Consider the following 27,467-nt stretch of genomic DNA (forward strand, 5'->3'; position numbering starts at 1 on the left):
CTTCTCTGCTCTTTTTGACTTATACAACTTATGCATTTCTGGTTTGTCATTGTCTACTGACATACAACCTTGTAGCCCTTAAACTTATTTTGCAACACTGGCTATTCATGCTTCCTCCATTAGTTCATCACATGGTCATTTGTCAGAGAAAAATGCCTCAATTATCCAATGGCTGCATATCCTGCTGACATGCAGGACTGATAGAGCAGAGGATCTTGTGGAAAACAAGCCAATCCTTCTGGAGGACTGAGCTGAGACGGGACACCACAAGCTCATTCTTATTTGTAAGTATTTTATGTTTTAATGTGGGCAGACACCACAAGCTCATTCTTATTTGTAAGTATTTTATGTTTTAATGTGGGCAGACAGAGTTATCTTTGAAATAATGATCTGAGCATTCTTGGTCAGTTGCTTCCCAAAGCAGTCACAGTAAGATTGCAATAAAGATAATGAACGAGTTGTTCTGTGTAGAACCTGGTTCAGGAAATGTAATTAGTTACTTATTACTCATTTAAAAAGTAATACAATTACCTAACTTATTACAGTACTTTGTATCAAAAGTAATTGGTTATGTTACTCGTTACTTTACTATTAGGCTACTTTTTTCGCTACGCCACCTTCCAAAAAGTGACGGGTTTAGCCAGCCTTTTACAACTGAATCCACGTTATTGGAACAATAATTAACCTTATTAACATTAGGGGTATGGTGGTGCAGTGGTAGCATTCTTTCTTTTTTATCCCATTTTTATCCCCCATTAGTGCTAATTTTAATTTATTTATTCTGGTTTCTGGTCCACCCTCTGCCGATCTGGGGAGAGCCGAAACTGGCTCCTTGCTTCCTCCGAGACATGGGCAGTAGCCAGCCGCTTCTTTTCACCTGACAGGGGAAGCTTCACCGGTAGGACATAGCATGTGGGAGGATCACGCTATTCCAACGAGTTCCCCTCCCTCCCAACAGGCGCCCCGAACGATCAGAGGAGTCACCACTTCAGCGACCAGGATATTGCATGTTTTGGTGAGGGGTTCCTATATGAAGGAAACCCCCAGGGGGCACGGGGAGAACATGCAAACTCCACACAGAAAGGCCCTTTTGACAACCCCACGCGGGTGGTGGGCACTTGAGGACATGCGGACGGCACGCACTCCTTCAGCGCTCACAGCGTCGCAGGTGGGAATCGAACCCAGGACCTTATAGCTGTGAGGCGACAGCGCTACCACTGCGCCACCGTGCCCCCTAGTGGTAGCATTCTTGCTTCACAGCAAGAAGATCCTGGGTTCGATTCTCGCCTGGTATGCTGTTGGCACTGGGGGTATGTCTCCCCATGCCCTCGGTGTCCAATGCCCAGGTGGGCTACCTCGTGGAAACTCCGTGTGGAGTTTGCATCTTCCTGGCCAGCCCGTGGAGGATGTATTTACCTACCTAGGACAAAAAAACTAATCACGTTCTGGCAATGCAGTAGTTTTGCATAGCCAGACCTACATATCTCTATGCTGTATATCAGTCCACACTGTGGCGCTGTGCCAGCTGGAGAAAGTAATGCACAGTAACATGAAGTTACTTGGATTAGTAACTGTCATATTTACTGTTTTGGAAATTGTAATCCCTTACATTACTAGTTACTGGGAAAGTAATAAAATGCTTGACTTGACTTGACTTGACTTTACTGGCCAACGCAACGCTGGTCATAGGTTGGTATGTTGGTGGATATGGATCAGTTTAGTCAAATTTGCCTTTAAAGTAGGCCACAGAACTGATGGAGAGCCTGCCTGCTGTCTTCTGAGCTAAAAGAAGACTTCAGTTTCTTACACACATTATTTCTGTCTTCACAGCACCAAACACAACCTGCTTACTCTGGACTGTGCATGATATCTTGAGGAGGAACACGGATACAGCGCCCTCCTGTGGCTCATAAGGACATGGTCATGTCAATCCCCCAGGCCATGGTGGCACGCGTGCTTCTCCTGGGCTTTGTAACGGTGTGCAGCGGGATGCCCGACCCCGCTCAGAGGGACATGCTGATGCGTCAGGAGGCTTCCAGACAGACGGGAGGCAGAGTGATCCTGACAGCGGCAGAGCAGAGGCTGGACACTCGCCTCCACCACTTGAAGGAGCGGGAGATGTCTGCTGCTCCATTCCCCCCTGCTGTTCACTTCTTCAAGGCTAAGCCCCTCATCCAGCAAAGCTCCATCTTCAGCCTGCTGCGAAAGATGCCCAAAGGTGATCTGACCTCACCCGGTAGTGTCATGACGGGATCGTCCCTATGTTCCCACTGGGACACAAACTCCGGTCTCCAGTGTCAAAGGGAAAGGCTTACACCCTTTCGGCACCCCAACCACAACTCCCTTACTTTCCACTGTGCTATTTCAATAACAGACTGTCATTATTTAAACGACCACTAGAGCTCTAGGCTATAACGTTCATATTCAACATATGTTTGCACGGCCGGCCGGCCCTAGCCATCTGGGGGCCCTAAGCAGGATATAGATCAGGGGCCCCCTCCCAGGGGCGGGGGTTTGGGGGCATCCGCGCTGGAAGTACTTTTAAGTAGGGGGTGCTGTAAGGAGGGGACTCTTTTTGGACTTTTAGCCATATTTAGAAGAATATTTAAAACAAACAAACATGACAATGACGCTCGTTTGTAGCCCTATCAGTGTCAAGCAAGTGTGTAGAACCCAGCAGCCATAGGGGTTGCCAGGTCAGTTAAACCAGGGGTTCCCAACCTTTTTTGTGCCAAGGACCGGTAGATACATGCAGGACCGCTTGTCAATTTTAATGGTTTTAGTTACATATATATTTACTCACCAGGTGGCGACAAAAGGTAAATAACAGCCTTTTGTTGTGTATGTAGCCTACAGTATTTATGTTTTTGTTTAAACTACAAACATAAATAAACGTCAACCTATGTTTTAACTACCACACACAGCCTATAATATTATAGCCTATGTTTATAAAAAAAAAAAAAATATATATATATATAATAATCTTTTTTTGGGGGGGCCCCCCAACTCCCGGGGCTCTAGGCAGCCGCTTGGTTCGCATATAGGGCGGGCCGGCCCTGTATGTTTGCAGAAACGCAAGATGCCAACACTTTATTCTGCTGACTGGGCTGCATAACATGCTGTTGGGGTCCTCCAAAGGGTGGGTTAGGTACTGATCTGAGGGAACATAGGGCCAAGGGAACATAGGGCTTAGGGAACATAGGGCTGAGAGAACATAGGACGAGGGAACATAGGGCTTTGGGAACATAAGGCTGAGAGAACATAGGGCTTAGGGAACATAGGACGAGGGAACATAGGGCTTAGGGAACATAGGGCTGAGGGAACATAGGGCTTAGGGAACATAGGGCTGAGAGAACATAGGACGAGGGAACATAGGGCTTTGGAAACATAAGGCTGAGAGAACATAGGGCTGAGGGAACATAGGGCTTAGGGAACATAGGGCTGAGGGACCATATAGACACGCTCCCAGTGACTGAGGTGTGGCATCAAATAACTCCCTCAGTCTTTATCTTGACTTTCATGACACAGCAGGTCACTGTCATGGTTTCAAGGTCTAGGTACTGTACAGTAACATCAGGCTGAGTTTGAGACGATATCATCTTGTCTTGGTAACAGGTGGAGCGCTCCACATCCACAGTTTGTCCCTGGTCAGTGTGGAATGGCTGGTGAAAAACGTCACCTACAGGCCGCACTGCTACATCTGCTTCACATGGGACAAGTCGGTCCGGTTCCAGTTTTCCAGTCGCCAGCCTTTTCCCAGCTGGGACTGCATCTATTGGCACCTGGTGGAGACGCTGAGAGCCAAAGAAAAAGACCCTACAATCTTTGATAACAGGTTGGATTAAAAACATTCTCTTACCCAAGGAGTGTCAAGAGCTAAAATTGCATCATTGAATCAAATACAGAGCTGATAACTGTTTCTTGGTGTTTTTTCAGTTTATTGCAGCACCTCACACTGGTCACTGAGGATCCAGACAAGGCATACCCAAGTCAAGAGATGGTGTGGGAGAAGTTTGAGAAAGCCTTCATGGCAGCTGCTGGCCTCGTCACCCATGCCCCTGTGCTGAGGGATTACCTCTACCAGGGCCTGGAAGAGCTGCACCGGGACAACATCATGTATTTGGAACTCAGAAGTGGCCTGACAAGGGTTTGTGTTTGCTTTTGATTCATCCCCACCACATTCTCTACTCCAGTCTCTCTTTTATAAAGAGCCATAATGGTACTACGGTAAGCCATAGTGGACAGAAGAAATACAAAAAAAAATGTTTAAATGCCTTATTTTCTTGGCATTACATTACATTACATTACATTACATCATTTGGCAGACGCTTTTATCCAAAGCGACTTACAATAACACATTTTTTGTCAACAATAGAACAATCAACTATGGAGCACAGTCTGTGACAACTACAACTTCTGAAGGAACAGTGGTACAAGTTTAGGTTAGTGGTACAAGGTTGGTTAGACGAAGTTAGATCAAGGAGGGCCCAGATGGAGCCTGAAAAGGTGTGTCTTTAGTCTTTTCCGAAAGATCGGCAGTGATTCAGCAGTCCTGACCGAAGGTGGAAGCTCGTTCCACCATTGAGGTGCCAGGGACGAGAAGAGTCGAGATCGGGATGAGCGACTTTTTAGCCCCCGTAGCGAAGGAGGGGCGAGGCGACCTGCACTGGTGGAGGAGCGAAGGGAGCGGTGAGAGGTTTGGAACCTGACCATGGATTGCAGGTACCGGGGAGCTGACTGGTGTACTGCCCTGTAGGCCAGTACCAGTGTCTTGAATTTGATGCGGGCCAAGATGGGAAGCCAGTGGAGCTCCTGGAAGAGGGGAGTGACGTGAGAGAATTTGGGTTGGTTGAATATCAGACGGGCTGCAGCGTTCTGTATGAGCTGAAGCGGTCGGATGTCGGTGGCAGGTAAGCCGGCCAGAAGCACGTTGCAGTAGTCCAGGCGGGAGGAGACAAGAGACTGGACCAGGAGTTGAGTCGCTTCTCTTGTGAGAAAGGGACGGATTTTGCGGATGTTGTAGAGAGAGAACCTACAGGAGCGCGCTGTAGCAGCTATGTTAGCAGAGCAAGACAGCTGGTTGTCAAGGATCACCCCAAGGTTCTTGGCTGTTTGGGAGGGAAGTACAGTGGTGTTGTCAATGGAGATGGAGAGATCTGTAAGAGGGCAGTCTTTTCCTGGGAGGAAGAGTAGCTCGGTCTTACCAAGGTTGAGCCTGAGGTGGTGAGCAGACATCCAGTCGCCAATGTCTTTGAGGCATGCAGAGATGCGAGCCTCGATTTGCGTGTCAGAGGGGGGGAAGGAAAGGAAAAGCTGGGTGTCATCAGCATAGCAGTGATAAGAAAAGCCATGAGAAGAGATCACATAGGCAAGAGATCTGATATAGAGAAGGAAAAGTAAGGGGCCCAGGACTGAGCCCTGGGGGACACCGGTGGTAAGAGGACAGGATCTGGAGAGGGACCCTCTCCATGAGACCTGATAGATTTCTCTCCCCAATCGATGGTATTTTGATCAAACATTTCTCCATAGGCCCAGTTTGGACTCAACAGGAGGCAGATACTTCAGCATGGCGGCCCTGCATGCTGATATGAAAATATGCAATTACAGAGATGATCTTGTCATTTGTTAATTCAAATATATCTTTAATTATGTTTAAATGTTCTGTTCTAGGTCATAGGAGGAGCGGCTGAGTTTGTGTAATGATGAACTTTCTTCATTTCCATTAGGAGACGTGCTGACCATGGGAATTAACCATTAGAAGGGTCTGTGGAAATTGAACAATGTTTTGTGTGTGACAAGCTGTTGTTTTAAGCCTTGTTTAAGGAAGGTCTGGAGAACATTACACAGGGTCTCGGATGGCCGGGTGGATAAGCTGCACAAGGACGGTCATTTAGGATATGGTCGGGGCAGAGGTCACGGAGATCGGCTGACAAAAGGACATTCTTTTAATGTCTCTGCTCAGTCACTTAGTCACTTTGGGATAGGGACTGGAAAACAACACAGAGTTTATGGCTTTCTCTAAGACAAATGGCTGCAGAGCATCAACAGAGGAGGTGGGAGACACATTCCACAAAGCCCCCAGAGGAGGGGTTTCTGTGAGAAGCATCACAGTGTTGTATGTATATTGATGCATATGGTGCATATATATCTTACTGATTGACTGACTGGTTTTGATATCTGATATGAAATAAAGTTTAAGAGCATACATTAGATGCGCTGATTTTTCCACAGAGAAGAGAAGACATGCTCAAGTACACAGCACCAATGAGAGGAGTCTGATGGCTGATGTTGTGTGTTGATCAACTTCAATTTGTCCCACTTGATACACAAGGAGAGTGCTATCATATTTAGATAAATAATAGCCTATTATATTATTGTAATTATAGAATGGGAAATAAAGGTATAGTCGAATTAGTTAATAAGTGGTAATTGATAAGAGTTTCTCATCCGGGTTAATCAGGGTGAGTTTTTCTCTGTTTTGATTGAAGAATACGCTCTCACTCTGGTTACACCCTTTGGGTGGTTACAGACCGAGAGACAGTAAGTCTGAACTGTAAGATGTTTTAAATCCAGTTCAGACTGGGATTAACCCATGATTTAGCTGAATTTGATCTTATCCAGAATATAGTTTAAGTTTATCAAGTCTAACAATAACCTTACATAATGTTCTAAAACTAGGACTTTAATAGGTAAATAGCTAAATTAGCTGACCCAAATTATAAGAATCAAAATAGGAATTTAAAGTAAATATATTGACAGTTGCTTTGGTAGATAGGAACCAATAGATAACTATTTCAAGGGAGGGTTAGTATGTGACCTCCAGTGGAAGCCAGGTCACAGGATGTGGACAGAGAGGGGGAGAAAAACACGCCTGTCAAGTAGGTGACGACCAATACCAGCCCAAGTAGTGAAGGATGTCCCCAGATGGAGGAGGAAACCTGCGGGGAGAGACCAGCCCACAAGAAAATGCAGTTTAAAAGTCCACGCAAAATATTAGAATGGGTCGGTTTACAAGGGTCTTTTTCTTGACCTGCTACATATTTTGCTGTGAGGGAAAGACCACTGGGAAATCCACCTCAGAGATCTCTGATGGGGTAATATAAATACTTGACCTGTCTTTGTACTGAATATGCTAAATCCTCTATATAAAATAATGTTCTAAATATCAGAATTGCTTGTTGTATTGATTTTTCATATATCTGGAATGATTGGACACACTGGAAAGGTATTAACATATGTCACACCTTCCGATTGGAGTGAGCTGTTTTTAATTAGGTTGAACGAGGTACAGAGAAATCCTTTCCATCAGACCTGGTATGAGCGATTCGAGAGGTAGGAAGCAAACCAGGAGAGTGCAGAGCCTGAAATGCCGAGGTCAGACAGAGTGGAAAGAAGGATTTGGTGGTTGACTGTATCGAAGGCAGCAGACAGGTCAAGGAGGACAAGAACAGAAGAGAGGGATGAGGCCTTAGCAGTGTGAAGGGCCTCTGTGACAGCAAGAAGAGCTGTCTCAGTGGAGTGAGAGGCCTTGAAACCGGACTGCAGAGGGTCCAGGAGGTCATTTTGGGAGAGATAGAGAGAAAGTTGTTCGGACGCTGCTCGTTCGAGGGTTTTGGAAAGGAATGAGAGAAGAGAGACAGGTCTGTAGTTGTGAATAGCAGTAGGGTCAAGGGAGGGTTTCTTAAGCAGAGGCTTGACTCTTGCAGACTTTAGAGCAGGCGGGACAAGGCCAGAGGACAGAGAGGAGTTAATAAAGGTAGTGAGGAAGGGAGATATGTTAGGTGAGATGGTTTGGAGGAGAGAGGAAGGGATAGGATCGAGGGGGCAGTAAGTGGCTCGGTTTGAGCTGATGAGTTTAAGCACTTCATCAGGAGAGAGAGGAGAGAAGGAAGGGAATCCAGGGACAGGGGGCTGAGAAGCAGGATTGGAGTCGGGAGTGTTAGTGAGGGTGGCTGGAGGATGGAAGGAGGAGCTGATGTCATCCACCTTTTTAGTAAAGAAGGTTACAAAGTCATCAGCAGAGAGGGAGGAGGGAGGGGGAGGGGAGGGAGGGTTGAGGAGCGTGGAGAAGGTGGCGAACAGTTTACTGGGATTGGATGCAGAGGACTGGATTTCAGAGATGAAGAAGGAGGTTTTTGCTTTAGAGACAGCATCAGTGAAGTTTGAGTGGATAAGGTGGTAGGAAGAGAGATCTTCAGGGAGATGTGATTTTCTCCATTTTCTCTCCGCTGCCCGAAGCTCAGTTCGATAAGTTCGCAGAGATTCAGTCAGCCAAGGAGAAGGGGGAGAAGATCGGGCAGGCTTAGTGGTGAGTGGGCAAAGAGAATCAAGAGCGGAGGAGAGAGAGGAGAGAAGAGTAGTGGAAGCCTCGTCGGTGGACAGCAGAGCAAATTGCTCGGCAGGGGGAAGTAGGGAGAGGACGGTAGAAGAGAGGGAGTCGGGAGAGAGAGTTTTTAGGTTGCGTCGGGTGGTGGTAGAGTGAGGGGGAGATGGGTGGGAGGAGGGGAGGGGGATGGGAAGGGAGAAGGTGATAAAGTGGTGGTCGGAGACAGGAAGAGGAGTCACAGTGAGATTAGAGGTGGAGCAGGATCTGGTGAAGACCAGGTCAAGCACATTCCCAGCTTTGTGAGTAGGAGGAGATTGAGAGAGGTAAAGGTCAAAGGATGAGAAGAAGTTGAGGAAAGACGGAGATTGTAAGGTTACTGGCTGGATGTTGAAGTCTCCCAGAAGGATGAGTGGAGTACCATCCTCAGGAAGGACGGAGAGGAGGGTGTCCAGCTCGTCCAGAAAGTGACCAAGCGGACCAGGCGGGCGGTAGATTACCACAATGTTGAGCTTGATGGGTAGGGATATGGCAACTGCATGGGACTCAAAAGATGAGATAGACAGATGAGAGAGAGAGGTGACAGTGTAGGTCCATTTGGGAGAGATGAGGATACCAGTGCCACCGCCACGGCCAGAGGCCAGAGGCTCTAGGGGCCACGGCCAGAGGCTCTAGGGGCATGGTCATGATAGACTTTAAAAACAAACTTTGGCGCGTTTTGGCATGAAGCCTTCGTCAGGAAGTTAAAACAACAACAACACAACACAAACAGCCATAATGGGTTGCTGCATCCCTACTTTTCCTGCTTTTTTGTAGTTTGTCAAAGTTGTCGAATTCAATTAGAAGTTCACTGACATTGATTCCACAGGCAATATTGCCAATATGCAAACTTATATATTCAATTCTGATATATTTTCAATTAACTCTTTTTCTGTTCTAGAGCTATGAGCTTGATGGAACCATTCATGACAGGGTCTGGTCTTTGAAAACCTTTCAAGAAGTCACACAGCAGTTTGTAGCAGATCACCCGGACTTCCTTGGAGCTCGTATCATAATTTGTGCCCACAGGTAACATCTATCATCACACATAAACATAACACAACAAGAGGGGGACTTTCACACTGTAATCCAGTACATTGCATTACAGTGCATGCTTAAAATTGTAATTAACACAATCCAATGTTTTCAGTTGATGTGGATTGACTTTGTCTACAAAAATCTACACAAAGCTGGATAATTTACCCAAATGTATAACATTTAATTTCAATTGCTACCATCCTGTTTTTATCATCTACTGTTTCAGCATGTATAAAATATTTTTTGTGTCCATAAGCCAAACCCCCTATTTCCAGCAGTAATCAGAGAACAGGTTGTGTTTTGTTTGGCAAACATCTGCAGACCTCTAGATATGCTGAAGTTGCTCTAGGCAAGACTCTAATACACCTATCTGATCAGCCAAAATCACAGTGAGGCTGCACCCGAGAAGAGCATGGCATCCTCCCTTACAGAGACACTGGAGATTCGCCCCATTTACCCAAATAAAATTCTGGTGTCGGGCAGGGGTGGAAAGAGTACAGAAAAATACTCGAGTAGAAGTAGGCTACTGTTACTTTGATGAAAGTTTACTCTTCTATTCATACACAATAAAAAAGTACAGGAACATAAAGCTCAAACGGTAACGCTTTAGAATACAGCCCGCAAATAAGCATGTAGTTATAGTTTAACTACGGGGTACAAGGGGTGTAGTTATAGTATAACTACGGGGTACAAGGAGTGTAGTTATAGTATAACTACGGGGTACAAGGAGTGAATTTAGACTTTAACTAGAGGGTAACAAGATCTGTACTTATAGTATAACTACAGGGTACAAGGAGTGTAGTTATAGTATAACTACGGGATACAAGGAGTGTAGTTATAGTATAACTACGGGGTACAAGGACTGTAGTTATAGTACAACTACGGGGTACAAGGACTGTAGTTATAGTATAACTACGGGGTACACGGAGTGTAGTTATAGTATAACTACGGGGTACAAGGAGTGTAGTTATAGTATAACTACGGGGTAAGGACTGTAGTTATAGTATAACTACGGGGTACAAGGAGTGAATTCACTCACTGTTTTTTTCGAGTTCATCCTCAACTTCAACCAAATCCGATGAGGTTTCAGTTGAATTTAGGTCCGCAGAGGTGTTTTCTAACTCCTCCGTCTCCATCTCCTTTGTGATTCAGCACCAACGTATTCTTGTTGCTGTCTCTCTGTCTGTCTGTCTGACTGACTGACCGACCGTCTGTCTGTCTGTCTGACCGACCATCTGTCTGTCTGACTGACCGTCTGTCTGTCTGTCTGACCGTCTGTCTGTCTGACCGTCTGTCTGACTGACTGACCATCTGTCTGTCTGTCTATCTGACTGACCATCTGTCTGTCTGACTGACCGTCTGTCTGTCTGTCTGTCTGACCATCTGTCTGACTGACCGTCTGTCTGTCTGACCATCTGTCTGACTGACTGACCATCTGTCTGTCTGACCATCTGTCTGACTGACTGACCATCTGTCTGTCTGACCATCTGTCTGACTGACTGACCATCTGTCTGTCTGACCATCTGTCTGACTGACCGTCTGTCTGTCTGACCATCTGTCTGACTGACTGACCATCTGTCTGTCTGACCATCTGACTGACTGACCGTCTGTCTGTCTGTCTGACTGACCGTCTGTCTGACTGACTGACCATCTGTCTGTCTGACCATCTGTCTGACTGACTGACCATCTGTCTGTCTGACCATCTGACTGACTGACCGTCTGTCTGTCTGTCTGACTGTCTGACTGACCGTCTGTCTGACTGACTGACCGTCTGTCTGTCTGACTGACTGACCGTCTGTCTGTCTGTCTGACCATCTGTCTGACTGACTGACCGTCTGTCTGTCTGACCATCTGTCTGACTGACTGACCGTCTGTCTGTCTGTCTGACTGACCGTCTGTCTGTCTGTCCATCTGTCTCACTGACCATCTGTCTGACCGTCTGACTGACTGACCGTCTGTCTGTCTGTCTGTCTGTCTGTCTGTCTGACCATCTGTCTGACCGTCTGACTGACTGACCCTCTGTCTGTCTGTCTGTCTGTCTGTCTGACCATCTGTCTGACTGACCATCTGTCTGTCTGTCTGTCTGACCATCTGTCTGACCGTCTGACTGACTGACCGTCTGTCTGTCTGTCTGTCTGTCTGACCATCTGACTGACTGACCGTCTGTCTGTCTGTCTGTCTGTCTGTCTGTCTGACCATCTGTCTGACTGACCGTATGCCTGTCTGTCTGTCTGTCTCTCTGAGCGTCATTCACCTTCTGGTGAAGTGTTGAATCAAAGCATTTGGTACGGCTGATGCCGGTTTGCTCTACTTGCTTGTCTTCAGAGAAGTCTGATGATCACAGCGCTTCCCACACACAGCGTAGCTCCCCTCCCTCCATTGAAAACAGGGACTGTGTTATATATTGATATACAAATTAGCATATGATGTCATCTGGCAATTTCTAGCGACTTTTTGAGCAGCCAATAGCTACTTTCCTTGGAAACTTTTGATTTTTTTTACTTTGTAAGTGAATCTATTTAAAATGTAATAAAGTACATTACTTCAAACAAAATGTAATGAGTTACTTTCCACCTCTGGTGTTGGGTTTGAACAATTTTCTGCCAATGGTGTTTGTTGACATCATATTACAGGACTAAGGTTCACATTTCTCAAACAGTGACCTCTGGCTGCCATTAGGAGACATTGTGTGTTGTGTGCATGTGTGAAACGCCTGTGGTAAAATAAGCTTTATAGGCCAGCTGATGGCCCTCATGTAGGATCACACTTGTTGGGCAGTGGTGGTTAGAGAAGCGAGCTTGTGGCTGCAAGGTTGTCGATTCAATCCCTGGGACTGGGAGGATCAATCTGGGTGGGGAAAGTGAAAAGGCAACGCTTGCACCTTCCACATTACTACCACTGAGGTGCCCTTGAGCAAGGCCCTTAACCCCAAACGCTCCAGTGGAGCTGCTCAGTGGCCAGCAGATCAGACTTCCAGGTGTGTGTGTGAACAGGGCACTTCTGATAAAGAGAGCATTGCTCTCAGTGACACTGCCCTGAATGAATAAAGGTAAAAAGAACCTAACGTTGCATGACAAACGCTGTTATAAACAGACATACTGTAACATACCTATGGATACCAATGATAATAATCATTCGAAACTACCACTAAACACAAAACCGACCAGTTTTATTGAAAATTACTAATCTTCTTAGCTACTTTCTATTGCTGTTTATCAGATTCTGTTAATACTTACTGTACAACTATATTTGAATCTGCTACCTTTGGCACAGTACAGTAGGCTACAACATCAACTCACCAACTTATACTAATTGACTATCTTTAATTGGTCACTCAGTGGTCATGATGTCCTGAAACTGTTTTTGGAACATCTTTCTTCGTCATTTAGAGCGCTGGGTGTATCTGAGGTCAAAATGGCCGTGAAGGAGGCCATTCAGATGCAGAGGGATTTCCCAGAAGTTGTTGCAGGATTTGACCTGGTGAGAACTCACTCAAGCAGCCAGTAATGTGTTTTAGTAATAATCTTTTTACAGACTTCCCATGTGACAATAACGGACTTGTTCAACAGTAATCAGAATGAAGTACACTGCTCTTGCTAATTTCCTCTGCCTGCCGTCAGGGTGCGGTTTGGTTCTCCTTGTCTGGCTAGTGGTAAAGTTAACATTATGGTTTGTAGGTTGGCAGGGAGGACAGTGGGAGGAGTCTCTGGTCTTTCAGGGAGGCGCTCTCGCTGCCAGCTGATCTGGGGGTCACACTTCCTTACTTCTTTCACGCAGGAGAGACAGGTGGGTGACTTAATAATGTAAAAGACAATTCATTGCTGATTACACATTGAGCTGGAACTAAAGCTGGGATAGCCTTACAGATCATGTGAAATAGAACCCATCAATTAGGAAGACACATGTCCCATGTCTTCTCAAAACCCACAAATAGGTATTCAGGAGATCCTCAAATGGAAGGAAATGGTCATTTGTCAGAAGGGTCCATGTGATGGCTAAAAAAGATCCTGCTCCTACTGAGAAGCATTGAGATTAAAAACATCTATCTACCTAATCTATCTATATATCTATCTATCTATCCATCCATCTATCTATACATTTGGCAATGTGGACTGTTTGCGAGGGCCAGCTCGGTGAGCTGCAGGGCGGGCGAGTAGCGACTAGGAATTGAACGCGCGAGATGCCTAGTTGATTAAAAAGTACACTCCCACTGCCTCTGAATAAATCTTCTTTATTGACTCATGTATTTTGACTATACTGTGTGTGTGTGTGTGAGTGTGAGAGAGACTGTGTGTGTGTGTGTGTGTGTGTGTGTGTGTGTGTGTGTGTGTGTGTGTGTGTGTGTGTGTGTGTGTGTGTGTGTGTGCATGTGTGTGTGTGTGTGTGTGTGTGTGTGTGTGTGTGTGTGTGTGTGTGCGTGCTTGTATAGATGAAGAAGGCACTGATGTGGATCAAAACATTCTTGATGCCCTTCTGTTCAACACCACTCGCATTGGGCATGGCTACGCCTTGGCACACCACCCACTGGCCAAGGAGCTTTCCAGGAAAAGAAATGTGGCTGTGGAGCTGTGCCCCATCTCAAACCAGGTCAGATCATCTATTGTCATCAGGAGAACTAGTGCAATGCCCGTTCCCCCCATACACCACCCCGTGCCCCCCCCCCCCCCCCCCTGCCCCCACACTGCAGTCAGTCAGGTCCCCCTAAGTGCACTCCCCAAGTTTGAAGTCCATCTGATGGTTCTCGAGATACGTGAAGGACAGTCCTCCAGATACGTGAAAGCTGTGATCTTATTGGTTGAATTGCACAAAGTTTTTGACAAATGGTTCTCGAGATAAACCGCTTTTTGTGTTGTCAGTAGGTGGCACTATGACTATGCATAAGTCCAAATTGCATGAAATGTGGCACGCACTCCAGCACGCGCACTCCGCAAGTTTGAAGTCAATTGGATGAATGTTTCTCGAGATAAACTGCCTTTTGTGTTGCCAGTAGGTGGCGCTATATCAAATTGCAAGAAATTCAGCACTGCACTACGTTGAGTTCCAAGCAGCACACTCCCCAAGTTTGAAGTCAATCGCATGAACGGTTCTCAAGATAAACAGCTTTTTGTGTTGGCAGTAGGTGGCGCTGTGCCGAATTGCACAAAATTCAGCATTGCTCTATGTAGGGTTCCCAGCAGCGCACTCCCCAAGTTGGAAGTTGATCAAATGAATGGCTATTGAGATAAATGAAGTCAATTGGACGAATGTTTCTCGAGATAAACTGCTTTTTGTATTGCCAGTAGGTGGCGCCATGTCAAATTGCAAGAAATTCAGCACAGCACTACGTTGAGTTCCCAGCAGCACACTCCCGAAGTCAATCGGATGAACAGTTCTCAAGATAAACTGCTTTTGTGTTGCCAGTAGGAGGTGCTATGCCAAATTGCACAACATTCAGCACTGCTATATGTCGAGTTCCCTGCAGCGCATTCCCCAAGTTTGAAGTCGATCAGATGAATGGCTATGGAGATAAACCATTTTTTGTGTTGCCAGTAGGATAATTCAGCTCCCTGCACTCCGTTGGGTCCCCCTAAGTGTACTCCCCGAGTTTGAAGTCGATCGGACAAACGGTTCTGAAGACAAACCACTTTTTGTGTTGCCAGTAGGTGGTGCTGTGCCAAATTGCACGAAATTCGGCACTGCACTGTGTCGAGTTCCCATCAGCGCACTCTCCAAATTTGAAGTCGATCTGACAAACGGTTCTTGAGATAAACCGCATTTCTTGTTGCCAGTGGGTGGCGCTATGCCCAATTGCACGAAAATAGGGCACAATAGGGCACACTCCCAAAGTTTGAAGTCAATCCGACCAACGGTTCTCATGATGCTCATCCATAAGCAGTGGTGGAAATGGACAGGTTTTACTCTGGGAACCCTACTTACACAGGATGGGGGTTCCCGGAAGTGGTGTGGCCCTAGAGGATATTATTTCTGAATGCGTGACTCATTATAGCCTACCATTATAGCCACGTAAAAATCTCTTAGATATATCTCACTTAACTAAGATCACTGAGCTCTACTGATTAATTCCCCTTGATTTTATTCATGACAGACTTGATGACATGAATATTAATGCTGCTTATTCAGCTTACAAATATTCTCCTACTATTCTCTGCTCCTTTCATGCTGCCCTCTCTCCGCTGCATTGCAAGAGATTTTTAGGCCGGTGCTTGCACTGGCCTATAGGACCATGTGTGTCCCAATCGCTGCACACACGGCTTCACACACGGCTTCATACACGACTCCTGGCACCCTTTCATCAAGATGGGCTTTTACTTTGAAATTTGTTTTATTTGACGAATGTCCGGTTTCGGACTTCCTGTCTGCCCTGATCTGATCGTTCAGCTTGACAGAGTCGCTCACGGCCGCAGAGGGTCCATGTTAACGTTACACGCAACGCAACAAATAAACAAACACACATTTCCCAGTGTCTCTGGACATCAACAGTAGCGGGAGACGTCTCCCCTTGCAGCAAATATACATGAATGTTATGCGTAAGGAACATGGACATCTTACCGCGAGGCAGCTAGAGAGCTAAGATAAGTAGCTAACAGCTGAGCTAAGTAGGCTATAACTAGCGTGTTAGCCGATCAGAAAAGCATGTAAACAGCGGTGAGATCTCCTTTATTAAGCAACCATTTCCAATGAACAAATGGCATGTAGCCTTCAACTTTAAAACAAAACAATGTGCTTCTGCTTACTTCTTACATTCAACTCTGTATGGCAGTGAGTGCAGACAGTGCAACACCAGTGGCATGTAGCCCTCAAGTATTTAAAACAAAAACAATGGTGCTTCTGCTGCTTACTTAGCCTACATTCAACTTTTTATGGCAGACCTGTTCAAAGAATTCAAGGTGGGTTCATTCTTTCAAACGGTGTAAAATAACACGTTTAACAACATATCAAACGGACCTTATCCTGTCACATTAGCTGGCAATGCATTGTGTATTAAACCAAAAAACGTTTGGCTAACGTTAACGTGTTTTGTAATGGAATCTTTATGGGACTCGGCTAATACCTGGCACAGCGTTAGCTAGCATAGTGTAGCACATGTGCAATGCAAATGGAATCATTATGGAACTATGGCTAAGTTCGACTATTAGCCGTGTCCCATAATGATTCCATTACAAATATTGCATTGCACACGTGACATGTTACATTATAATGTAACGTCCGAGCGGATACGAACCTAGGACCCCTGGCTCAGACCCATGCACTGCGCAACACCTTAACCACTCGAGCTAAAGGGCCAGCCCGATAGCCCGAGTGGGAGTGAAGCCGTGCATTTCTGACCCTTACACTAAAAATAATACATTTGACCATCATTTCAAGTAGAATGATACCACCCAAGCAAGAATATTTCAAGTGTTTCAAGTGCTTTATTGAAATATTTGGACCATATAATGATAATACAATTATCTCAACCTTAAAAGGTTACATATAGGTGCCAAAAAGCCATACATTCACATCAAAGAACAAAGAAAAACTACAATTATAATTCAAGTTTAAACAGTAAGTGTGCAGCTGCAGCATTGCACCGGCCATATGCCAGGTTTCGACCTGGCCTTGTTTAATTGGAACCTGAGGAGGGATGCTGGCCCCCCTCATTCTCAACGTTTACTCATAGCAATGTTTACTTCCCCCCCCCCCCCCCCCCCTCATTCTCACCATTCACTCTCAACGACTCTACTTACAGCAATGTTTACTTTTCTCACTTACTGTCACAGTGCGACCCGCCCAGATCAGCTGGGGCTTGAAGGAGCGCAGAATTGAACACAAATGTATTAATATTGAATGTGTTTCGCATCCGAATTGCACGGAGGGCACTGCACTCCCTCAGGTTCCCCTTAGCGCACTCCCGAAGTTTGAAGTCGATCTGACCAACGGTTCTTGAGATACGTGAAGGACAGAGAGAGAGAGAGAGAGAGGGAGAGACAGATGCTGCTGGCATTATAGTGTAGATAGAATAGAACAGATTAACAGAACCTTAAAGGAACAGTTCACCCAAAAATGAAAATTGGCATCATCTACTCACCCTCATGCCAGTTGAAACACAGTTGAAATTTATCCATATACTGTAACAGGAAGATTACCAGCACAACAAGAAAGAAAACCAGTCACCATTGACTTCAACTGGTTTTCTCTCGAGTTTGGTTAGGGGGTTTACATTGGCACTTTCTTATATGATTCAGCACAACGACTCCGCATTTGTGTTTGACCTTTGACGTCCAGGTGCTGAAGCTGGTATCCGACCTGCGGAACCACCCTGCGGCCGTGCTTATGTCCGAGGGCCATCCGTTGGTGATCAGCTCCGATGACCCGTCTCTGTTCGGCACCACCGGCCTCTCCTACGACTTTTATCAAGCCTTCGTGGGCATCGGGGGGTTAAAAGCGAACCTGGCCACCCTCAAAGAACTGGCTGTCAACTCTATCAGGTGGGGATCACAGTGTTTTCAGCCCGTTTGTTTCCTCTTCACGGTCAGCTGATGTTCCTTCCGTCCCTCTGTGGTTAATCCATCTCCTCCTGTAGGTACAGCTCCCTGCCGCCTCATCTGAAGGAGACGGGCCTCGTCATATGGCAGAACAAGTGGGACATCTTCGTCTCTGACAGTTCATGACAGCCGAACCTCAAAGGAACAGTAAGGCCAGGATCCTCCTAGTGGCACTGGCAGGTAGTGTCACCTCGTGGGATCTCAGTGGCAGCTAGTGGGACAAAGTGGAAGCCAGTGGTGCTCTGTTGGCAGACTGTCAACAAGGGCAGGGCCAAATTTCCTTTTGTGCTCACGATGGTTGTTGAGCAATCACATTAAATTTTTGTTTTTAATTCATTTTATGTAATTCCACCAAGGTTATGATTTCCCCCATTTTTGAATGAAAAGTAACAAAAATACACTGTTTATGAATCCTGCATTTTATTATTGCAAGAGTGAAATTGTGTTGGGTAAACAGGTTGACCAGATTTAGTAAAAAAAATCTACTGTACATGCATGCCACTACCTCCCATAAGGTGTCACAGGCTGCTAATGAGGTGTCACTACTTGCCACTGAAATTCCACAGGCCGCCACTACATGCCACTAGCTGCCATGAGGTGACACTACCTGCCAGTGTCACTAGGAGGATCCTGGTGTCTGTCCCACTCCCAAGGAACCTATTCGACTTGAATAATGTTGGTAATATTTACCTTTTCAAATTACGCAAACCATTTGAAGGCAATGTCAAGAGTTGTTCACTGCAAAAAAAAAATTGTAGCAACCAAAAATAAATGTTTCACAAATATTGTGAGAAAAAATGGTTTGCATTTACTTTTTATATTTACAACAAACAAAACAATGGTCACAGTTAAGTGGTAGTGCATATTTTCTCTTGCAAATCCACAAAACATAAATTCATCAGACATGTGAAAATAAAAACATAAAAAAGCACATGTAGCATACCTTTACTGTACCTATGTGCAGCAAGTATAGTGATACATCAGAAGATCCTAGGTAGGAGTAAGGAGGAGCAATATTATACTGATGACAACATACAAGGAAGACACAGGAGGCAGTGATTTTCTTTTTAGAAACGGTACCGTGTATTAGAAACAAAGAAAAGAAATAAACATAACAGATTATGACCAAGAGATTGCATTCGATACAAAATTTACATTCATAACGATATCCATTCAATAATCCTGTTTTCATGGATTTAACCCAATTACTTTAAGGACTATCACTTAAAGTAAAGGGTAGATAAGATGTACCTCCAATCTGGATCCAATATAGGTAAGTATTGAGATAAGGGTAAGTATAGCCTACTATGAATAGGCTCCACTCAATACCAATCTGTCAGAGGATGTCATAAATCAATTAAAACTAAAAACAACCCAAACAAAAGCAACCAAAACTTTGAGAAATCTGTTAGTATCAAAACCACTTATTCACTGCTCCAGTTTGTCCATCCATTTCCCAGCACAGGGAAAACATCATCCTGGGAATTTGTCCATATAGTCAATTAGAGTCACTGTCAAAGAGTCAAGAGGTAGGTTTGTGAGAGAGATAGAGAGAGAGAACTGGGGGAGATGAGGGGCTTTGTTTGCAGGTTAACTTATCCTACCGCCTGGCAGGAAAGTGGATTGCTGTTGAATGTTCTCATTCCTTTGGATTCAGGCTCCGGGCCTCCATGAGTTAGCTTGCCATCTTAGTTGAGTCAAGTAAACCTGGCCAATTCAACTTCAGAGCTTTGAGTCAACAGGTTTCAAGCATAGGCACGTTGGTAAGCATAGGCATCTGCAGCATCTCTCCCCCCAGCAGCCACCCTCATCTGATTGATTGAGGGCACCTGCTGCAGGTAATCAACAGAGCTGGACCACAAAGCAAACTGATTGGCTGACAGTGCCATCAGTCACAACACTGCAGGATTTCAAGCTTTGCCCACTTCAGAGTTTACATTGTAACCATTCATAGAGACAGTCCGCATGTCTGGGAACGCCCATAAAATGTTTAACGGCTGGCGCGCGAGTGGGGTAAAACCGCCGATATATCATCGTGGGTGTTCCTAGAGCCTGTATGGGTGTTCCCAGACATGCGGACTGTCTCTATGACCTGGGTTACATCAATCATTCCAAATGTCCCAATTAATCCACAACAATATTATTGTCATTGCTTTTATCTGCCTGTCATGTATTCAAGTCATCCAATGCAAAGTGTAAATTCACACCAAAGACTATAATCATTTTAGATTTCCTCTGACACAAGATGCAGTCTTTGTGCAAATATGGCTCATTTATTGTCTTGTCTTCTGGGCCCTGCCATCAGAGCTTCAGAAGTCTTTGATCACATGTTGCATCTTCCAGTGCTGATTGGTGCACTGCTGAACAATAAGTGTGTAGTAGCTGTCGGCACCAACAGCGATCTCCAGACATCTCTTTGTCTCTCTGTTCTGGATAGTTCCTCCCTGTGGGGTGTAGGGGGGGGGGGGGGGGGGCTGTTAAGAAAAAAACATTTTCTAGATACTGTCTGGGGAAGCATCTATCAATATTGGTCTAGCTGTATATTTTAAAACCAAAATATTTACTTGTTTGAAGTTCCACCACATGTGGAATTTCTTCTGCTTGGCCAGTTTGCATTCGTACAGTCCTGGGTAGGCTCCTTCACCGGGGTCCACCAGGCAGCGGTTGCTGTTGTATTTGTGAGATTTGATGCCACCAATGTAGATCTGTCCATCGCTTCGATAATAACAATGCTGCATAGATAGGAGCATGATAAACATCCTTGTAATAAAGCAAATACATCCTAGTGTATGTAGACACTATCAGATGTGGAATGATTTATCACACCTGTGGGGTGTAGTAATGACAGCCATACAGAATGGGCGTGTTTCCAGGCACTGGGCCTTGGTCAATACAGAGATCTGGCTGCAGGTCATTGGACAGCTGCCAACAGAAGCAAATAGAGAGCCATTATAGATAATCAGACTGAGCACTGTACTGGGTAGGCCCCCGTTAATTTTTTATCTTAATGAGGGATGCTGATAAAAAAAATTAAGAAAAACGACAATCTCTAGAAAAACTGAAATAAACCACTACTTTGCAATACATTTGAAATCTGCATTTAGCCGATTATAGATTGGGGCTTTCAGTTGGATTTGATGTTTCTACTCACAGATCCATAAGCAAGCAGGTCATCCAGGGGATCCAGGAGAGGGTAAACATTATCAATATACCACTGGAAGGGCTTGCACTTCAGCTTCTCTCTCAGCTTCTTCCTCTCTGAAACATCCCCAATGTCTATGCCATGATCCTGTTTGGGTAAATCACATCAGTCCGGTCCATCGGTGACTCTGGACAAGTTAAACTGAGGCCATTTATTTTCAGATACTGCTTGACCACATTAGCCTGATTTCATTTACACCTGGCGTTAGCATGCAGGTGTCCTCTCAATCTGCATACAGTTGCTGTATGCGGATTGAGAGGACACATTGCATTTACACTTGTGTTCAATGTGGTCACAATGCATCCCTGACCACCTCCACACCTGTACTTTCAAGTGGTCAAGCACTATCCGATTGCAATCTGATCACAGAAAACACATGTTAGTGCCAGGTGTAAATTAGCCTGGGTGAACCCAGCCTCCACGTGACCTGCTGTCAGTCAGACCTGTTCTCAGTCACTACAGTGACTGAGAACTCTGAGAGCAGGTCACGTGGTGGCTGGGTTCACCCAGGCTAGGTGTAAATGGCCAAATCTGATAGAGAGAAACTACAAAGGCCACGTTGTGGTTACACTGTTTTTCATAAGCCACAAAGTATTTCCATTTTGGCAAATACTCTCCACCTACAATGTCTGATATCAGTAGTAGTAGATATCAGTAAATGAATGGTACTGTATGCAAAAATCTATTACCTTGAGTGGAAGATTCCAGGCAATGTTGACGTTGTTTTTGTATTCATCCATCCACACCTCAGCCACCCTCAGTGCGTTGCGCTTCACCATTACACTCAGGTCTGGGAGGTAAGGTTTGATGGCCCGTTCAATGTGGGCGATTTTAGAGCAAGGTATAACCTCTACACTCCCTCCACAAAGCCATACCTGCCACAAAAGGCACACAAAGAATGAGCTGATATGAATGATAAGTACCGGTATATTGGGAAAGGCTATAGAAAAATACATTTGCACTGCAGGAAACATATAACCCAAAGAATAGTTTTTAGCGGGTGTGTAGGACTGCAAAGAAGTGACAAAGTCACAGGCGGTTAAGAAGAGTAACAAGGGTAGTGCAATTAAAGTCCCAAATATGCAACACCACTCATCCATTCAGTGTCTTTACCTCTTTATTCCTATTTTGAATTTATTTGGATATAGAAGACAGCAAAATCCAAGGGATGTACATGTAAAAGTTCAAACACTTATTTCCAACATGGTCCCTGGTCTTAAAAACAGGACGTACAGTAACACATTAAATAAAATGAACATTACAGAATAATCAGGAATAAACGAAAGCGAGAGAAACAAGCAACATGTTCAAAAGCTAACTAACCTAAAGAAAAGACTGCGCCCACTACTCTAGCTCACTCAGCAGGAATTTTTTCAGAAGGTTCTTAAAACCGCTCAGAGAACCCGCAGTCCTAATTTCAATAGGGATCTTGGGTAACACTTTACAATAACGTACACAAATACTATAGTAGTTACTAGTAAACTAACCATTAACTAATAGCCAGTTAATGAGTAGCTAATGAAAAATTTGGCATTAGTCAATCACTAGTTAATCATAGTTAATGAGTAGGTAGTCATTAGTTAATGATTAGTATCTAATTTCCTGAGTAGAGTAGTTAATCATTACCTAATGATTACTAAATGTCAGCTCGTGAATAGAGTAGTTAATCATTACTTAATGATTCCAAAATGTCAGTGCGTGAATGTATTAGTTAATCATTAGTTAATCATTAGTCATGGTCACATTGTGAGTATAGTAGTTAATCATTAGTTCATGATTAGTTGTTAGTTCCTTAGTAGAGTAATTACTCATTAGTTAATGGTTAGTCAATGGTCAGTTTGGGAGTATATAGTTAATTGTTAGTTATTCATTACTTAATTACTTACTTATTACCTGTCCATTAGTTACTCTTTTTGTGTACCCTATTGTAAAGTGGTGCATCATACTCAGTAGTTTATGAATACTGAATCATTACCTGTCCATTTGTTACTCTTTTTGCACCCTAATATAAAGTGAAAGATATCCTTATCAAATAAACACTCCCTCCAGGTGAGATTCAAACCCTGAACCCCAAGATTGTTAAATTGTAAGTCTGGTTCTCTACCATCTGAGCTAACCAGCCTGTTGCTTGTTAGAGCCATACTATCGAATGTAGAGCCAGAGACCAAGTATTATAGTTTAAAGGTATATTCCACCCAAATACTACTTTCTGTCCAAGTACTTACAAGTAGGTACTTAGACATAAGTAGTATTTGGCTGAAACATACCTAAGTACTTGGACATGAAGTAGTATTTGGATGGAATATACCTTTAAAACTATAAGTATTTGGAGAGAAGGTAGTATTTGGATGGAATATATCTTAAAAACTATAAGTACTTGAACAGAAAGTAGTATGTGGATAGGACATAATACTTAGTCTCTGACTCTACAGACCTATAGTATGGCTCTAGCAAATAATAGGCTGGTTAGCTCAGATGGTAGAGAACCACACTTACAATTTAACAATCTTGGGGTTCAGGGTTCGAATCTCACCTGGAGGGAGTGTTTATTTGATAAGGATATCTTTCACTTTATATTAGGGTGCGAAAAGAGTAACAAATGGACAGGTAATGATTCAGTACTCATAAACTACAGAGTATGATGCACCACTTTACAATAGGGTACATGAAAAGAGTAACTAATGGACAGGTAATAATTAAGTAATGATTCAGTATTCATAAACTACTGAGTATGATGCACCACTTTACAATAGGGTACACAAAAAGAGTAACTAATGGACAGGTAATAATTAAGTAATTAAGTAATGAATAACTAACAATTAACTATATACTCCCAAATTGACCATTGACTAACCATTAAATAATGAGTAATTACTCTACTAAGGAACTAACAACTAATCATGAACTAATGATTAACTACTATACTCACAATGTGACCTTGACTAATGATTAACTAATGATTAACTAATACATTCAAGCACTGACATTTTGGAATCATTAAGTAATGATTAACTACGCTATTCACGAGCTGACATTTAGTAATCATTAGGTAATGATTAACTACTCAACTCAGGAAATTAGATACTAATCATTAACTAATGACTACCTACTCATTAACTATGATTAACTAGTGATTGACTAATGCCAAATTTTTCATTAGCTACTCATTAACTGGCTATTAGTTAATGGTTAGTTTACTAGTAACTACTATAGTATTTGTGTACGTTATTGTAAAGTGTTACCGGGATCTTGTTCCACTCCTCTCCCCCCGTGTAGAGGAATGGACTTCACACCTTGCTTTTTACATTAGCTACTTTCACGTCCACTACACTAGCTCTTGTGTTCCGGCCGTGAGCGTCCCGAACATACTGGAAATACTTAGTAAAGTAATTTGGACGCAATATGCAATATTTTATAGACCATGATGAGTTTCAACTGTAGAACTCTACTTTCAACGGGGAGCCAATTGAACTCCTTAAAATGGTTTGGGCTAATATGCGTTCTTGGATTGAGGTTCAGAATGACCCTCATTAGTTTGTTTTGAGCTTTTTTAAGCCTGTCCTTTAATCCTTTCGTTAAACCACTGTACCAGGGTTTTAGGGTCATGCTGGGTGGGTGGGGGCTATCCCAGCATGCATTGGGCAGGCAAACATCCTGGACAGGTTGCAAGACCACAACCCGGACTGTTACACCTACGAGAAATTTAGAGTCTCCAATCCACAATGACTTTGAACATTGGGAGGACACCAAGGCAGAACAGACACACTCTACACAACAAGGACATGGATTTGACAGCAGTACTAACCACTGAGCCACCATGCTACCTGTTATCATTGTGCTGAAGATCTCCTCTGTGTATCTGGCCCCTTGATTAGTGTGTTAGTCATTCTGTAACTAATTGGGGAAGAAAATTCCTTGATTAGCTCACCCGGATGCCCAGTTCCACATTTTCACCGCCGTATATTTTCATTCCGCCATCAAGGCTTCCGATCTCTCCAAAGAACTTGCGATCAGCTACAAGTATTCCCATGATAGAAGGGCTCCTGGTGACAGGATTAAACAAATAAGCCATTTCCTATGAATAAAAGTGTGTGTGTGTGTGTGTGTGTGTGTGTGTGTGTGTGTGTGTGTGTGTGTGTGTGTGTGTGTGTGTGTGCGCGTGTGTGTGTGTCTTGAGGGAAGTAGACTGGGAGACGGTGTGACTTACTTGCCAGGCAGCGACTCGTCCTTCAGCGCGTACCACTCGGGTCTGAATGACTCATACATGCACCACAGAGCCCAGTCAAAGGCATCGGCTGCAGGGCTGTAGCGAGTCACAGTCAAGTCATCATAGTTGACTCTGTCAAACACAGGTGTTAATATCAAGGTGCGGTCCTCCTTGATGCGAGCTAACAGTGGCTCTGCCCTGGGCACACAATAGGGATTTGTGATGTTAGCGACTGAAGAAAACAGAGAGGGTTTAACAAACTCAGATCATTCAGTCAGGGAAAGCCGCTACCAACCATTCAACGTGGACTTCTATGTGAGCATCCAAGATGGCCACCACATCCCCTTCAGCAACCTTCCACCCTGACAGTCTGGCCTGGGTGAGGCCGAGCCGCTCGGAGTGTCGGATCCTCTTCACCAGGCTGGGACGCTCCTCATCGATGGACATGATGTATTCATCCAGCTTCTCCTTTAGATCCTCTGCAGAGAGCAATGGGGCTTATAGGAACGGTGGCTGTGGAAGCCAGTGGGCCCTGGTTTTCTATTTTTTTATGACCATGCATTGACCATAATGACCATGCATTTTTTAACCTATGTTGCTGATTATATTTTCCATCATGTCTCTTGTTTCTCTCTACTGTGTGAGAGACACAGCACCTCTGGCATTGAATAAAGTCAACCAACCAACCAACCAACTCAACCCAATATCACCTATAGATCACAAAGAGACACATATCACCACAGTACATTTAAAGAGCCATGTGTGGCAGACCTACCATTGGTGCTGTGATCATCGACCAGTATGATTTCCTTCAGCAGTCGAGCTGGAGTCTTGTCTATGATGCTGCGGACTGCCCGCTTGATGATGGAGAGGGCTTCATCCAGGTAGATTAACACGATGCTGATGGTAGGCAGATCTTTCGGGTATTTTTTCTCAGCACACCTGGTAGGGAAACCAACAGCGTTAAAGGAACAGTTCACCCAAAAATGAAAATGAATGTCATCTACTCACCCACATGCCAGTTGAAACACAGGTGCAGTTTGTGTTTGTTTTTCCAACTGGCATGAGTGTGAGTAGATAATGACACCATTTTCATTTTTGGGTGAACTGTTCCACAACAATTTCAATGAGTTCAAGGGTTTATGTGCTCGTTTTAAATGACCTGTATCCCATACTGGATAGGTTAACATTAAACAACTAATTCTGCCTATACCGGAGCATGTGTTAGCTGTGATTCTTTAGTAGGACCAGTTTGATTTGATTGGGAGTGGATTTGAGTAGGAAAACGGTTCTCACTTGGGGTTCCTGGTGTCGGGGATCTCCCTGTTGAGGGGCAGCCGGTCACTGAGGAAGGCATTGTAGCCATATGTCTGAAACAGGCTCTCAGCCTCTTTCTGCTCCTCCTCCGACAGCCCATCACCCCACTTTTTGAACAGTGCCGAGTTGGGGTACAGTTTCCTCACGACCTTGCTCTCCTTCTTCATCTGGGGAGCCGCTGGTGCCGGTGCTGCTGGCGCTTCCTTCTTGCCCATATCATTCATCAGTTTGACTGTGGGCAAAGTGAGCAGCTGAGCATTCGGCACCAGTGGATATATAGGATCTCGCTACCTTGTAATAGCTTCCATACTAAGTCAATTTAAGGTTGACAGATGGATACTGTGAGTTGCTCCTCCCTGAAATGTAAACATTGCATTGCCTATTACACTCCATATTACACCACCAAACACTAGTCAGTGCCTTTGCATTTCTCACTCCATCGTCAAATTAATATCAATGAGTGTTTGGTATTCTGTGTTCAAGATGCATTTTGTCGAGCTAAAAATCTGCATAAATCACAGGCTGCAAATTGTGTTTGTTTTGTTAAAACCACACATTCTACTTTGAGTGCCTGTCTTCAACACATAATCAGCTGCTGGGTTGAGATTTGGACTCACCCAGCTTGTAGAGGTCTGCTTGCATCTTGTCCATCCTCTTCATGAAGTCCTGGCCCCTGAGCGACTCGTTGTAGTGGGCCCTCTGGAGCCTCTCCGAGTGGATGTGGACCTCCTGCTTAATGGAGCCAAGGTAGAGTATGGCTGCAGCCATGGCCAGAGCAGGAAGTATTCCTCTGAGCCAGCTAGTGTTAAGTCGCAT

At 44.5% G+C, this 27,467-nt stretch overlaps 2 protein-coding genes across 2 annotated transcripts; one reads left to right on the forward strand and one right to left on the reverse strand.

Moving 5' to 3' along the window:
- Window positions 1–1,989: 1,989 nt before the first annotated feature.
- Window positions 1,990–18,051, forward strand: ada2b (adenosine deaminase 2b; the record flags this gene model as incomplete). Its single annotated transcript, XM_083662492.1, has 9 exons — window positions 1,990–2,218; window positions 3,616–3,835; window positions 3,937–4,147; window positions 9,264–9,391; window positions 12,790–12,880; window positions 13,078–13,186; window positions 13,830–13,987; window positions 17,666–17,868; window positions 17,964–18,051. 9 exons carry the CDS (start codon window positions 1,990–1,992, stop codon window positions 18,049–18,051), a joined length of 1,437 nt encoding a protein of 478 aa, XP_083518618.1.
- Window positions 18,052–20,234: 2,183 nt separating this feature from the next.
- On the reverse strand, window positions 20,235–27,467 carry LOC310799897 (putative polypeptide N-acetylgalactosaminyltransferase 8; the record flags this gene model as incomplete). The annotated part of the gene is made up of 11 exons (XM_083662505.1): window positions 20,235–20,369; window positions 20,490–20,657; window positions 20,752–20,847; window positions 21,077–21,214; window positions 21,817–22,002; window positions 25,056–25,170; window positions 25,335–25,532; window positions 25,630–25,813; window positions 26,110–26,276; window positions 26,631–26,883; window positions 27,269–27,467. The coding sequence occupies 11 exons, from the start codon at window positions 27,465–27,467 to the stop codon at window positions 20,235–20,237; spliced, it is 1,839 nt and encodes a 612-aa protein (XP_083518631.1).

The sequence above is a fragment of the Poromitra crassiceps genome, assembly GCF_964638095.1.
Source record: "Poromitra crassiceps genome assembly, chromosome: 2".
In the NCBI taxonomy this organism is placed as follows: Eukaryota; Metazoa; Chordata; class Actinopteri; order Beryciformes; family Melamphaidae; genus Poromitra; species Poromitra crassiceps.